General features: G+C 36.5%; 1 protein-coding gene across 1 annotated transcript; it reads left to right on the top strand.

Annotated features, from left to right (window-relative positions):
* LOC140767649 (zinc finger BED domain-containing protein RICESLEEPER 1-like) lies at nt 1-3,508 on the top strand. The gene is made up of 5 exons (XM_073107644.1): nt 1-249; nt 889-934; nt 1,189-2,792; nt 2,882-3,194; nt 3,270-3,508. The coding sequence occupies exons 1-5, from the start codon at nt 1-3 to the stop codon at nt 3,371-3,373; spliced, it is 2,316 nt and encodes a 771-aa protein (XP_072963745.1). The 3' UTR covers nt 3,374-3,508.
* Nucleotides 3,509-16,752: the final 13,244 nt, after the last annotated feature.

The following is a 16,752-nucleotide window of genomic DNA, read 5'->3' as shown; positions in this document are numbered from 1 at the left end:
ATGGAGTGGGATCCTAAGTTGTCTTCATGGGATTTGGAAGAACTGGGCCAAAACTCTGATGCCAAAATAGGCTCCATAATTGGGTTTGGGAGCCAGATTGGTGGCCAAGCTTGCTCAGTTGATCTAAACCTTGGTGGGTTGGAAAATTCTGCACCTCCAGATAGGTGGAAGAATCAGACCGTGTTGTGCCTGGTTGAGGGATGCAAGTCTGATCTTAGTAATTGCAGGGAATACCACAGGCGCCATAAGGTTTGTGAGATCCATTCTAAGACCCTTGTTTGGTAGGGCCCTCTAGCAACCCTTTATGTTTTCGAAATTAAAAGTATGTGAACTTTATCTAAAATACTATAGGAATGTTTGGTAGAAATATACTTGTTTTAAGAGAGACATATTTCTCTAGATATTGTATCTAGAAAAATAAATGACTTGTTTGATTAATTGTATTTCATAATGCTATATTTGTTAAACACATATTTTGTTAGCTATATTTCATAACAACATATTTAGTAAACAGGTGTTTAATTAGAAAAGAATAGAAGGGATGAGAGGAAAGGAAAAACGAGTTAAGAGTTGAGGATAGAAATAAGAAGAAATGAGATTGGGTTCTGAAATTATATTGCTTCGTTGCAGACGAAGTGAGAGTGGCATTGGAAGTGATAGTATAAGTCACTATTGCTGTCATGTCTCTTTTGCCTATTCTCTATTGGGTACATGATGAGTTTCGCTTATTTGATTGGGAAAGGCAAACGATCTCTTTTATTTATGTTGGTTGTTTCCCATTTAGCTGTTAGCTAGCATGAAGCCAGTGACAAATTTTATCATCTTGCTTGAATCACAATGACTGAAGGATTAGAAGCTCCATTTTCAACTCCTTGATATTTCTTCCAGGAGATGCTCTCAGATTATTTGGTTGAAAATTCTCCATTTACCCAATGTTGTTTCTTTATGCATTTTGTTATGTTTTTTTTTTAATTTGAGAAAAGTCTATAGGCAAAGATTTTATTTATTCAATGTATTCTTTTCATATCACTATTACAATAGTCTCAATTTTCAGAGATACTGAGGAAGAAAGTCTTTTGTGATCAATACTCTGATAGAAGTTCATCTTATCTGATTTTAGTTCAATTTAATTTAGTTTCATAGCTTTGGTTCCATGTTATGATATTTTTTTTATTGCTTTCATTTTAGTTATGGGTGATGATAGTACTGAAGATGGAGAAAATATTTCTGAGGAGGTTCCTCCTCCCATAGTTGGTGGAGAGAATTCTAGTAATAAAAGAAAAAGAAAACAAACCTCCAGTGTTTGGGAAGTGTTTACAGAGCTACCAAAAGGAGAAGATGGGTTAAAGAGAGCCACATGTAAATTGTGTGGTGTTATATACATATCAGATAGTAAGTATGGGACTGGAAATATGAAACGTCATATACTTGTATGCCCAAAGTTGAAAACTAAAGATATAGGCCAATTATTTCTTGCCAAATCAGAAGGATCAATGTCTTTACATGTTTCTAAGTTTGATCAGGAGAAATATCGTGAATTGATGACAATGACAGTTGTTAAGCATGAATTGCCTTTTCAATTTGTTGATTATGAAGGAGTTAGAATATTGCACAGTTACTTATGTGATGAGGTCAAACATATTAGTAGAAATACAGCTAAAGCAGATGTTTTGAAAATGTACAGAAGGGAGAAGAATAAACTCAAAGATTGGTTACATTCTATTCCTGGAAGAATCAGTTTAACATCTGACTTGTGGACCTCCATAACCACTGATAGTTATCTATGTCTCACGGCACACTTTGTTGATGAAAATTGGGTATTGCAAAAAAAAATTATAAATTTTTGTGCAATGCCAACCCCACACACTGGAATAGCTTTATCTGATAAGATTTATACATTGTTGACTGAATGGGGTATAGAGAAAAAGTTATTTTCCATAACATTGGATAATGCATCTGCAAATGATTTGTTTGTTGAGTTGTTGAGGAGCCAACTTATGTTGAATGATGCTTTATTATGTGATGGTGATTTCTTTCATGTTCGTTGTTGTGCTCATATTCTTAACTTAATAGTGCAAGAAGGTCTGAAAGAAATAGATGATTCCGTATTCAAAATCAGAGAAAGTATCAAATATGTTAAGGGGTCACAAGTCAAAAAACAGAGATTTGCTGAGTGTGTTAAACAAGTTTCTTTAAATAGCAGTAAAGGATTAAGACAAGATGTTCCTACAAGATGGAATTCAACTTACTTAATGCTTGACAGTGCTATTATATACCGCCGTGCATTTCTTCATTTACAATTGAGTGATTCAAATTACAAGTATTGTCCATCACAAGAAGAATGGGGTAAAGCTGAAAAGATTTGCAAGTTTTTGAAGTTGTTTTATGATGTTACATCTCTATTTTCTGGATCTATATACCCTACAGCAAATTTGTATTTTTCTAAGGTGGTTTTGATCCAATTGAATATAATGGAAGGCATGCGAAGCTCAGATAATTTTATCAGTCATATAGCCACACAAATGAATGTGAAGTTTGAAAAATATTGGAAACAATACAGTATTATTTTGGCGATAGCTATCATTCTAGATCCACGATTCAAAATACATTTTGTGGAATTCTCATACAACAAACTCTATGGCTCTTCTTATGAGATGATAAAGATCCGCGAGAAGTTGTTTGCACTTTTTGATTACTATGTTCAGAATACTTCTAAAGTTTCCAATGTGACATCTTCAGCTACTTTATGTAAAGTTTCAAATGATACTGAAGATAACAACTCTATGATGAAGGTAATTTAATACCATTCATATGTTCTTATCATTATATATTTTTTAATATTTTTTATATATTCAGAATAATAATTCTTTTTTTTATGTAGGAGTTTGATTCATTTGAGAGTTTTGAGTTTGTGAGCAAATCACAAAAGTCACAATTGGAATTGTATCTTGAAGAGCCTCGAATTGATCGAAGTTCTAAATTGGATATTCTTAATTATTGGAAATCCAATCAATTTCGATATCCAGATCTTTCTCTCATGGCATGCGATATATTAAGTATTCCTATCTCCACAGTTGCTTCTGAATCTGCTTTTAGTGTTGGTGGTAGAGTACTTGATCAATATAGAAGTGCTTTAAAGCCTGAAACTGTAGAAGCTTTAATTTGTACTCGAGATTGGTTGTTTCATACTAGAGGTAAGTATATTATTGTTTTCTTATATAGATATTCAAAAAGTTTAGTCTACTAATTATTTTATCATATTATGATAGACAATTTGGTAGCATTGGAGGAGCTAACGGAAGATATTACAAATTTGGACTTAATAGCTAATGCAAGTGAAGTTGTAGAATCTGGTGAATGCTCAAATGCATAAATCTAAATCTGGTGAATGCTCATTAACTAATGTAAGTGAAGTTTTTATATATATCTTATATTTTAGATGTTTACTTTTTGTTCTTTTTGGCAGGGTCGTGATATTTGGAGATGGAGAGCTTAATGATAATGTTTACATATTTCAAACTATTTGTAATTTGTAATGGATTGTAAACTCTACATTTTGTTCTAATTATCATGGGATTGTATGGACTTTGTTGGAACTTTATTTTAAACTATATTGTATGGACTTTTGTTATGTTAAATTATTAGGATTATAATTTTGATATTGTATAAGTTTTAAGTTGGAAATGTATTATTTGTTTGTACGAATGTATGATACATTTTTTGAGAGTTGGAAATTTGTTCTAAACTCTATTGAATGGGTTTTGTTATGATGAATTATTAGGATTGTAATTTTGATGTTGTATAAGTTTTGAGTTGGAAATGTATTATTTTGTTTGTATGAATGTATGATACACTTTTTGAAAATTGAAATTTTGTTTTAAACTCAATTGGATGGGTTTTATTATGATGAATTATTAGGATTGTAATTTTGATATTATATGAATTTTGAGTTAAAAATAGGTTGGGTTTTATTATGATGAATTATTAGGATTGTAATTTTGATATTATATGAATTTTGAGTTAAAAATAGGTTATTTTATTTGTGTAATACACTATTTATATATAATAAATTAGTAAATATTAAATTTTATATAGAATTTATATTAAACGGGTTAGACGGGTCGTGTTAACGTGTCGGGTTAACACGACCCGTTTAAGTATACGGGTTAGACGGGTCGTGTTAACGTGTCGGGTTAACACGACCCGTTTAAGTATACGGGTTAGGCGGGCCGTGTTAGTGTGTCGTGTTAACTTGACCCGTTTATTAAACGGGTTAGGCGGGTCGTGTCGTGTTACCCGTTTATTAATCGGGTCGTGTTCGTGTTTACTAAATGCAACCCGTTTATTAATCGGGCCGTGTTCGTGTCAAGGTAATGTTGACCCGACCCGAATCTGACCCGACCCGAACCCGCTTAACCCGACCCGATTGCCACCCCTAATGGTTGCCATGGTTTGGATGGTCTCCACTGTTTCACCATTATTAGTGCTTGGCGGTGGAGGTGGTGCATGTTCCGTAGTGGCCGGCGGTGCAGGTGGTGCGAGGTGGAGGGGAGGCTAGTAGGACTTCTGTCAAGGCCTGAAACGAGTTTTGAGGGCAGTTTGGATCTCCTTCGCATTCTCCTTCGTGTTCTCCTTCGCATTCTCCTTCGTGTTCTCCTTCAACTCGATCGAAAATGCTTTAAAAAAAACTTTTGCCCATGCCAGTGGCTCGTCGTCGATAATTGCTGGGATTGGAGGGAGTGCCAAATCAACTCCCATAGGAACGGAGATGAGATCATGGTCCTCCATGGTCAATGCCTCCTCGTTGGCCTTGGAACGCGTGTTAACCATCTTCCGAGGAACGTCAGCTCTGATACCAATGTTATGGATCATATCTGAAATGATTTGTCTATTGGATGATTATGAAAATTTAGATAGAGGTAGCCTCGTGAGTTAGGGTTCTAATGGCTCTGGTTTCACCTAAATCGGAGGTCAGGATGAAAAGATAAAAATAAAATAGTGGAGATACATCAGGGAGGGCAAAACGGTAATATCCGACGTTGTGGCGGTCATCGGAGGGTGGTGGACAGCCAAGGGTGGTGGTGGATGGCTGTGTAGTAGGGTGGCTGCTGGAGGTGGAAGGTGGCTAGGGTTTGGATGCTTACTCCCATGAAAAAAAAGATAATCTAACGGCTAATGTAAAAAGATAAGGACGAGAATAATAACTGGCTAAACTCAGATTTCTCTCAATTCAATTCTATAAAATTATCAATACATGTTCACTCCTATCTATAGAAGTAAAAATTCATATCGGATCGGATCTACATGCGAATTATCCGATTTATTTGAAATTCAAACAACAAGATAAAGTTAGCTAACTAACTAAATCGGCCTTCTTTATCCTTCACGGATTAATCCTTCGTTTCGCGATAGATACATTTCAAATTTAGAGAAGTCATGAATACCAAAGTTGTAGATCTTGAGGTTGGCGATCTTATCTAGCTGGTTTGATATTATTCAGACATCTGTAGAATATTCTGCAAATATTCTATTGAGCCCAATCTCTCCTTGATATGATCCGATCTGACTCGGTTCGCATCATAATAAAATAGCCCAACGCCGATTCCGAACGCATCACACTCAATATTGAATGGTTTGGTAAAATCAGCTTAAGCAAGGGATAGGGTTGAGATCATCGCCTACTTCGAGTCTTCAAATGCTTTCTTTGCTTTGTTCGTCCATGTGAATGCACCCTTCCGTAACAAGGCCGTAAGAGGAGCCGCAACCTTGCCATAGTTTGCTACAAACCGATGATAATAGATGGTTAAACTGAGAAAGCCATGTAGCTCCTTGGTAGTCTTGGGTAGCGGCCATTCTACCATGCTTTGGATCTTCTTAGGATCAGCTTCCACACTATCTTTAGATATAATGTGGCCTAGGTAGTCGACCCTTTGCTGCCCCCTATGAACACTTAGAGTCATTGGCTTTCAATTTGTATTGCCGCAATAAGCTAAGTACTGCCCGAAGATGTCGCAAGTGCTCCTCCTATGTACGGCTATATACCAATATATCATTAAAGAATATAAACATATATTGCCTTAAATGAGGCCTAAAGATATCATTCATTAAGCTCTGAAAGGTGGCGGGAGCATTAGTAAGACCAAAGGGCATAACGAGGAATTCATAGTGCCCATCATGTGTTCTAAACACCGTCTTGTGCACATCGAATGATTCTACTTTGATTTGATAGTACCTTACCCTCAAATCCAGCTTTGAGAAGTAATATGCACCCGCCAATTCATCCAGCAACTCTTTGATCACCGGTATGGGATACCGATCTTTGACGGTGAAAGAATTGAGAGCTCGATAGTCCACACAAAACTGCCATGATTCGTCATTCTTCCGCACGAGCAAGATCGATGAAGAATAGACGTTTCGACTTGGTCTTATCACCCCACTAAACAACATCTCTTGGACTATCTTTGTTATAGCCTCCTTTTGAATGAAGGGATATCGGTATGGCCTCACATTTGCTAGACCTGCCTCGGGCATGATCTCGATGCGATAGTCTTATGTCCTAGGTGGAGGCAGTCCATGTGGCTGCTAGAATACATCTTCAAATTCCTGCAAAATAGCCTTTAAGTCAGCGGGTAAGTGCGCTGATCCTCTATATCCTTGGCCCCTTCGATGAGTTGCATGAGGAACCCACGACACCCGAGTATCGACAACCCCTTAGCTTCCTTGCTTGATGCGGCTAATAGCTGGATCAGTTGGCTTTCATGATTGAACTCCATTGCCATGATGTTGAAGTTGAAAGTGAGTGGTCCAAGATTTCGAAGCGATTACACCCCAAGCACCAAGTTGGCTCTTCATAATGCCAATGGATATAGATCAATTCGAAAGACATGGCTCTGAATTTGCAGTTGGACTTTGCGGCATATGCCCTTCGTTTTTAACATGGTGCCATCACCAATAGCTACATCGAAGTTGTTGGAAGGCTCCGACTCCAATCCCAAATGCCTCACTATCCGAGAATCCATAAAATTATGAGTGCTTCTTGAATCAATAAGAATTATGATTTTATTCTTCTTAATCATACCTTTGACCCGAAGAGTTCTTAGAGTCAACTCATCGGCAAAAGAGTGAAGGGAGAGCTCGGTTTGGACTTCAAGCGAGTTGTCCTCTTCGATTTGGCCACCATCCTCCTCTTGCTGCTCCTCAAGTTCTTCAATGGGATCATCCTCGGGCATCTCCATGAGCATGACGGCTACAGGTTGTTTGGAGCATTTGTGACTCGGTGTGAAGCGCTTATCACAATAAAAACATAAGCCCTTCGAGCGCCAATCTTCAATCTCTACTGGTGTGAGGTGTCGTCCCATCATCTATGGCTGTCCCCTAGGATTAGGGGTTGTCCGTGGTGGGGGTGGCCGATTGGGGTTTGGCCAACCCACCTCGCACGTGCCACACCCTAGACCGAAGATCTAGGGTTAGAGCGCAAGTCGCTAGTGCTCCATGCTGGATGGCGTGTCACCTTCAACTCCTTTATCTTCTTTTCCATCATTTGAGTCACTGATAAGGCTTCTAACAAAGTAGTAGGACGAGTTACCTTGACTTCCGCTTGGATATCACGACGAAGTCCGAAGATAAAAGTACTTTTGAGAGCTGAGTCTGACCACCTATGGACTCGATTGCTAATTCTTTCAAATCCCTCTTGATAGACTCTTACAGAGGTCTTTTGGGTTAGCTTCGTCAAGCTGGCTTGGAAGTCTTCATAGTCGGAGGGTCCGAAATGCACAAAAAATGTATCGACAAACTCCTCCCAAGTGGTAAAGGCGCGCGCGCGATGTGCTACTTGAAACCATCTCACTGCTACGTCTTGAAGGTGGAATGAAGCCAGAAGCACCTTTTGGTGGTCAGGTGTCCCTTGATAGGTGAAGAATTTTTCCACCCTATAAATCCAATCCAACGGGTCATCCCCGCTGAATTTAGGAAAATTGACTCAAACAGTGCAAGGTTGTAGCATTTGGTCGCATCCGTTCTCGTGTCCTCGGTGAAGCGGCTCTTGATCCTAGACCCTTGGTTGATATGGAGGCTCCTCCCACTCCTCCCAAGGTTCCACCTCTAGATGTGGGGCCATAGGTGCCCTTGGGCGCAAGGGTGGTAAATCGGTACGACGCCCTTCCTGTTCGTCGCGTTGTTGCCATGGTGCCTCCAAGATTGGTCATCACCGGATCCTATCTCGTGGTAAGGGACGATCCTTTTGTTTTCGACGATGTTTAGGGGTACACCTTGGAATATCACTCCACTTGTTCACTTAGGGTTTTGAAAAGGATAAAACAAAGAGAATTATGAGTTAAAGGCTCAATGAATAGATATTACCCTGAATTACTGATGTTAAACAGAGAGTAAATCATGTACTGGATAATATGAATTAGAAAAAACTATGATATCATGTATGGGCATGTATATATGTATCATCGATAATATATATATAAATGAACTTAATATTATCTCATGAATGGGCATATTATATTCTCAACCAAAAATATATCTAATGATAAAATTATAATATAACATCACCAAATATAACAACATATGATGTATAGCAATCACGATGGATGCCAACTACTTGATGTCATATATGTTAGAGTCAGATACAATCTACATATCTCTCACTATCACAGTCATCCGTCTCAACTTTAAATATCATCCACCATGCTGGACTACGGTATCTGTCCTCAAACTCGATACAAATCATGCCACAAGCTCAAAGTATACATTGTCATACCCTAAGGGTATCTCTGAAGACAATTATACCTTACCATACGCTAAGGTTATCTCAATAAAGAATTATACCCTATTATACACTAAGGGTATATTAATGATAGTTGTATCCTATCATACGCTAAGAATACAACTATTAGCTATCATCATACTCTGTCATAAGCTAAGAGTATGTCCAAAATCAGCTCGGACCAAAATATCGTTCCAGCCATCACATCACATATACATATATTTTTATAATTTTTTAATACATGATAGATCATATGCATATATTCAGTATTACAACAGATTATGCAACTCAGAAATTAGGTGGTAAAGAAGCCAAGAGAAAAATAATGCAATACAGTTTTCAACCATATATCTAGCATATGCATCCCCCTACAAGTATATCACATGTATACTCATTTTAGAGATCATCACGACCTAAAGTCATAACATTATAGTCATCTACAATCATCTCTATATATCACCAGTATATTAATATTCAAGATCAAACTAATCAAATACATGATAAAATATGATCGATTAAAATCATCTCTAAATAAGATCATATAATTTTGTTGAAAGTTAAAACATGCATATATATAATTATATTGTATCGCCCCCGCCCGGCACGGGCACGTGCACGCACACGCGCCCACACGGCACGCGCGGCGCACGCGACAGGTCGGGCGGGGCCCGTCACGCACGGATACACTCCTGTGCACATACGTTCATGACATCATCAAATAACACCTGCTAACATATCCATGATCACATAATCCATCACCAAATAAATCATACTCTTAACCAAATAAACCTGTTAACATATGAATATCAAAGTCCACAATAATATACACTAGACCGCTACATAATCTGGCAGGACCCACACAGGCCACAACAAACCATCAAGATACAACTAAAATAACTAATACAAGGGTACACTATGATTCGACCTGTATTATACAAATCATTGTCTAATACAAAAGAGTATAAATATCAAATATTGGTACAACTCGATTTCTATATAAACTATCATCTATACCATCTCGTATCTATAGCTCACCTCATCATCGCTCTAAAATATCTTCTCAAGTCGCTATCACGTACCACATATCTGAGAGGGTTAGAAAAGAAATAAAGAGAGTCATGAGCAAAAGGCTCAGTGAATAGACCTTACCCCGAATCAGTGATGCCAAACAGAGAGTAAATCATGTACTGAATAATATGAATCAGAAAGAGTATCATGTCATGAATGAGTATATGAATGTATCCTCAATAATATATAAATGAAAAGTAGATAACACGTCATAACTGATAAAAGTATATAATCCTCGACCATGAGTAAACAAATCTCCATGTCATCTATCATCATAACTCTCTCTCAAATATGACACATGATGCATGCCGATCATGACTATGCTATGATATCAAATGCAACCATATATGATGCATATTGACCACTCGATAATCAGGTAACCGAATGATAATGAAATCATATGCATTTCTCAACATCACGATCATCACCGACATCTCGGTATAATATCATCATACTAGACCACTGTGCACAGTCAACACCCGGTACCCGGTCTCAACATCATGCCCGAAGGCTCAGAGCATACTCTGCCATCCGCAAGGAGTATCTCAAATATAACCATACCCTGTCATCCGCTAGGGTATCAACATCCATCCAGACCGGGCACCCTTCTAGTTGATAGAAATCTCGTGAGGATAACTCGCCACATATGCCCTGGCGAACGACATGTGTCCGAATGTCTGCTGCGCACACAGACTAACGACCTCGGACGTAAGGCCAACAGGATCGCGACCATGTCGAGCGATCAATCATCCACCAAGCGCGTCCTAACCCTCGCGCCCACTCAGGTATCCTCACGCTTTCTATCAACTATCCTATCAATCACATTTTATGCTTTCCTTTTTAAATGACAAATCATATGCATATATCCAGTACGATAACAAGTCAATGTATAACAGGAATTTAGGTGGAATAGGAATCAAGAGCAAAATGATGTAATGCAAACTCCAACCATGTATCTAACACATGCATACTCATGCTAATCTATCACATGCATACTCATGATAGAAATCATCCCGACATAAAACCATAACAGCATAATCATCTCCAATCATCTCGATATATCACCAATGTACTCATATCCCAGATCAGTTTAATCAAATGCATGATAAAATATGCTTGACTGAAATCATCACTATATAAAGTCATATAATCATGCTGGAAGCCAAATTATGCATGTACATAATATATAATATATCCTAATTTGAGAAAGGGATCTAGGGGATAAGACTACTCACCGTCTGATCAGAAGATACAAACCACGCATCTCTCACATCCGTCAGGTAACCGAGTGACACTCATCGCTAGCAAGGTCCACGGGGTCTCAAATAAGGGGTTCGGGATCGTCTGAAAATGTTTAAGTAACATAAAGTTAGTTGTTTATCCCATTATAATCCGTTCGAGTAAAATATGATGATTTATTAGATTTTAGAATTTCTACTTGTTTTTATGATTGACTAGATTTTAATTATAAATAAAATATAAATATAGATAAAAACCTAATTATAATTAAATTATATCTTTGATTAATTAGGGACTATGTAGTCATTATCTTATTTGTTACAAAATAATAATGTATAATAAATTAATAGAATTACTTAAAATGTAGATCATAAGAATATTAGAATATAAATCTAATAATTATAATTTACAAATCTATCTATTAATCTAATAGATATGTAAATAAATAAATAAATAAATATAAGTATTACCTATATTTATGCCTAATTAATCATTAATTATAAAAATTATCATTAATAAAAATACATTGAAGGATATATAATATTATTAAAATAGTTAATGTCTAAATAATCTATTTGCATTAATTAAGAAGCAAAATACTTAAATAAATAACATAAATAAACTAATTAATTAATAAATTAATTACAACTGCCATCAGTGCTGGGCTCGGCCCAGCACTGTCTGCTACAGTGCTGGGCCGAGCCCAACACTGTGCAGAAAGAAAGAGAAGGAGCTGAGGAAGAAGGAGAAAAAGAAAGAAAGAAAGAAGGAAAGAAAGAAGAAGAAGAAGAAGAAGAGGAAGAAGAAGAAGAAGAACAGAAGAGAAAGAGAAGAAAGGAGGTGAGGGAGGAGGTTGCGGACCCGGGCCGGCGGGGAGGGCACCGACCGCTGCTGGCCAGCCAGCGGCCGGCCTCTCGCCGGTGGCTCGGCTCCGATGAGCCCACCCTCGGGCAAGAAAGAGAGAGAGAGAGAGAGGGAGAGAGAGAGAGAGAGGAGCTCACCGGCGCTCGAGGAGGTGGCGACGGCGACGACCAGCCTCGGCGAGAGAGAGAGAGAGAGATAGAGAGAGAGCATCCAGAGAGAGAGAGAGAGAGAGAGAGAGAGATTTAAAGAGAGAGAGGGAAGGCGGTGGGAGGTTGGCGGTGGCTGCGGCGGCGCTGGGGCCCGCCGCTGCCAGATGGCCGCAGCCGGTTGGCTGCGGCGACGCGAGGGGGGGGGGTGCGTGGCACCTCCCCCACGCAGCCCCACTGCATGGGCACGAGGCCGGTCACACTGTGGCCGGCCACGTCGTGCCCATGCAAAATAAATTTTTTTTTTGTTACATATATAATATATCTTAATTTGATAAAGGCATCTAGGGGATAAGACTACTCACAACAAAGTGTAATTATCAAGCTACCACTCTTTTACGTTTGCTACAACAACGATCAGTCCTTGATAGAGAGGTCCACATGATCTTGAATAGGGGGATCGGAATTTAAAATTATTTATAACATATAACGTCAGTCTTTCCACTAATTAAAAATTAACCCGACTAAAAGATAATTTTTTATTGTAATCATATCGTATTGATTCCTATATTTATTTTGTTATTTATTAAACATAATTATATTATATAAGAATTTTTTAAATATAATCATTTCCATATTCTCTTTGATAATTAAGAAAATAAAAATAATTTAATATAAGTAATTACATATGAATATATGTACAGAATTCTAATAATTACTATACCTAGCTAGGATTAATACATTAAATCATATTACATGTATTTTGCTAATCCTGGTATAATTAGATTTATTTACTAATTATGATATAATTAGATTTAATTCATAGAAATTAAATACTTTAGATAATAACATAATTTCACATAATTTAAATAATAATAAATAATTTTAAAAACATATATATTTACATAGTGCTGGGCTTAGCTCAGCACCTCAACACTGTAGGTGCTGGGCCGAGCTCAGCACCATGCAGCCAAGGGCAATCTGCCCGAGAAGAGAAAAGGAAAGGGAAGAGAAGAAGAAAGGGAAGAGGAGAGGAAGGAAGGAAGAAGAAGAAGATAGGGGAGGGGCTAGGCTACAGGGGAGGGGAATGATCGCTGGTGGCCACTCAAGGGCCAATCTCTTGTCGGCGGCTCAGTCCTTCGACAGCCCTGAGAGAAAACTATGAGAGAGAGAGAAAGCTAAAAAGAGAGAAGGAAGGAGAGAGAGAGAGAGAGAGAGGCTCACAGGCGGGTAGAAAGGTCGTGGCTCTTATGATGGTTGGTGGTCGCTGTGGGGTTAGAGGGAGAGAGAGAGAGAACCAAAGAGAGAGGACAAGGCCGAGAGAACAATGAGAGGAACAGAAAGAGAAAAGTAGAGACAGATAGAGACCGAGGTGATCGCGTGGTGGCAACGGAGTGGCAGTGGGCTCAGTCCCACCTCCACGCATCGTCGTGACGTCAAACGGGGAGGCCTTGGTGGGGGCGCAAGGCCAGCCACAGCGCCACAGCGTGGCCAGTAGCATCGTGCCGAGCTATTTTAATTTAATTTAATTTTATTATTTTATTATTATTATTATTTTTTTTTTGGTAACTTGGATTATTACACTAGAGGTCCATAATGCTTTTGGATAAAATAGATGAAATATTTTTACTTCTGTATAAGTGAATAATAGACTTGCAATAAACACTCTGATCTCATCAAACATAATTTATGCTAATATTGTTCTCCATGTAGTGAAAGCCTTGAAAGCATGCAAATTTTGTTGCCATCTTATATTTATAAGTATCAAGTCATGTGACTCCTCCAAGCAACAAACAATGAAGTAACATTAAAAATTAACAATTTGAAACTTAGTTTCAAGTCAAAAATCTCCTTGTTAAAATTTTGTTAGAGAAATTGATAAATGTAATTAGTGTCATAAAGTTTGTACTAGATTTGTCTAAATATTTGTATCATTTTAAGTTAAAAATGGGTTTGATGTATGATTTAGAATATAAACTTAAACATCATAAGTTCTCACACCCTCTTAAAAAGTAAAATGATATAAAATATTAAAAACAACATACTTTTTGCCTTTCTTATCATTAACACCATTGCAAATTTTGAATTGCATTTGCCTTGAATATTTAGGAAATCCATGAACTTTGGAATATTAAACCTATCTTAAAATTAAATAAACTAACCATTCAAGTCAAGTCCCAATTTACCACGCAGCTTTATTCCTAAGAGCATCTCCAACCGGGCTCCAAAACTTTAAATTTGGAGCCCGGTGGATCTCCAACCGAGCTCTAAATGGGGCTCCAAATTTGGAGCCCCACCATGGAAATGGAGCCGGGCTCCATTTGTCATATCAACTTTTTAAAATACCAAAATTGCCCAATATGTGTTATATTCAATAATTTTAATTCAATTTGTATCATTTGTTAAATAATTTAATTAGTTAAACTAAGTATATAATTAGTTTTACTAATCGGTTTTTAACAAAAATAATACCATTGGAAAGATCTCACGAGACCTTTAAAATGAGTCTAATATTAAATTACTTTTGAGTTAATTTTAATTTTAATTTTTTTATTATTTATAAAAATGAGTCTAATATTAAATTATTTTTGAGTTAATTTAAATTTAAATTTTTTTATTATTTATAAAAATGAGTCTAATAAATTATATATCCTAAAATATAATTACTCAAAATTATCCTCAATGTAAATATTAAAAATTAAAATACATTAGATATGAAATACATCAAACATGAAATACATTAAAAATGAAATACATCAAATAAAAATTATGTTAAAATTTATATTCCTTCATTCTCGTGCCTCTTCCATAAGTATTCAATTAGTGCATTTCGAAGCTCAAAATGAGCCTCTCTATCTTGGATCTTCTTATATCACGCAAGGAATCGTTGAAATACGTTTAATTAAAAAATTAGTAATTTAAAATTACTTCTAAAACTATTAAATATTAATCTTATTTTAAAGATCTCAATGAGAGTTTTCTAACTATATATTTTTTAATAAAAAATAATAACGCTAAGATGATCTATTAAGTAATTTAAAATAACTAATATAATAATATATATAATATTATTATTATAATATATATGGAGCCCGGTGCACTGGAGTACACCGGGCCCTTGCTCTATTTTTGGCTCTATATTTGGAGCCCAATATGGAGCAAGCATTGGAGATGTTCTAATAGAAGAATTTTAATTATTTTACTCTTGTACTTCCAATGAAGGAGGAGAGTAGTGAAGAAATTAGATCATTTCACAAAGGCATTAAATAAGTAGCATTCTGTAACACCAAAAAAAGGGCATGTGTAGTGCACGTGCATGCTTAAACTTAATAACCTCATTTTCTCTCCACCCTTTGATTTTTACCTCAACGCCAACTTCCCCTTTCTCTTTTCTTCCCTAGTATGCATTTATTGTGTTCAATGTGCCACCAAATAAGCAAGCTGATATCGATGTTCGATCCGTAGGTGACCTCTTTCATTTCCCCTTTATTTAATTTGAGTACTACTGTATGTAATGTCATTTGTTTGAATCTTTAGGTTCGCCTTTCTTGGCTAAATTGCGAACCAATGACATCTAATTGACTTCATTTCCACCCGATGAGCTTCATCACGTAATTCCACTGGTACTCTCTTCTAACCTTTAAATCCCTCTATTGAGGCTACACCATGTACCCCTAACATATTTATGACTTGATTTCTCTTATAACATGAAAAACACTCGTTTTTAACTCGAATAAATTCTTTTACAATAATATATTTATAACCCGTTTATGATCCATGTAACATATTTAATAAACGAGTCATATTTATGTGTAAAAATTCTGAGCTATTTAATAAACATGTCGTGTTCATGTTTGTATTATCATGACTTGACTTGAACCTGATTTGACTCAAACCTAGCTAACTTGATTTATTTGCCACCCCAAGTTGTTAGGTCAAAACAGCTTGATGTGCTACAGTTTGCCGTCAGGGGAACCAATTTGAGGGTATGAGCTTGTAACTCCAAGTTGAGGCGTTAGATGGCATAGGATAGTAGGACTCCATTATTTTGGCCTAAGTGCATCCTTTTGTTTTGAGATAGTCCTAGGCATACTATTTTGCTATTTATAAAGTCTCTGGGATATTACATTATAACACATTTGATTAGCCTTTTGGATTGCTGAAACCAAATATTATTGGTAGCTAGTGATTATAAGCTCTAATTATACATTTAAATCAACAAGCGAAGGAGAAAGAGTTCTTTGGTTCAAGCTGCCTTTCATCTATCATACCTTGGCAGCTTCACGTTCAGATCAATAGGCGAGATGTTTGTATGTATATGTTAGGCTCAAGAACTAGTTAATCTTGCCCAATTTAACTCAAATGCAAGTTGCCTTAATGCTCGTATAGATCTTTCTATTAATTTTTCAGAATTTTTGCATAATTGCTATCGAAAATTGCAGCTAAAATCTTTTGACTCTTTCAGAATTACCATTATAATTAATTTTTAATAGAATATTCATAACAAATTATTTTTAAAATTAATTAATATATATAAATGACCAAAATAACCTCTTTTTTCAAGTTTAGGGTGTAAGATATTTATCAACTATCTTTATCCCATATAAAATAAGATATATTTTGTTGTACTATGGTATTGGGTATAATATTTGATAGCTTTAA

This window comes from Typha angustifolia, chromosome 9 (assembly GCF_048772165.1).
Source record: "Typha angustifolia cultivar Huaian chromosome 9, ASM4877216v1, whole genome shotgun sequence".
In the NCBI taxonomy this organism is placed as follows: domain Eukaryota; kingdom Viridiplantae; phylum Streptophyta; class Magnoliopsida; order Poales; family Typhaceae; genus Typha; species Typha angustifolia.
The sequence above is the reverse complement of the archived record's forward strand: the minus strand, read 5'-3'. Positions and strand labels throughout refer to the sequence as shown.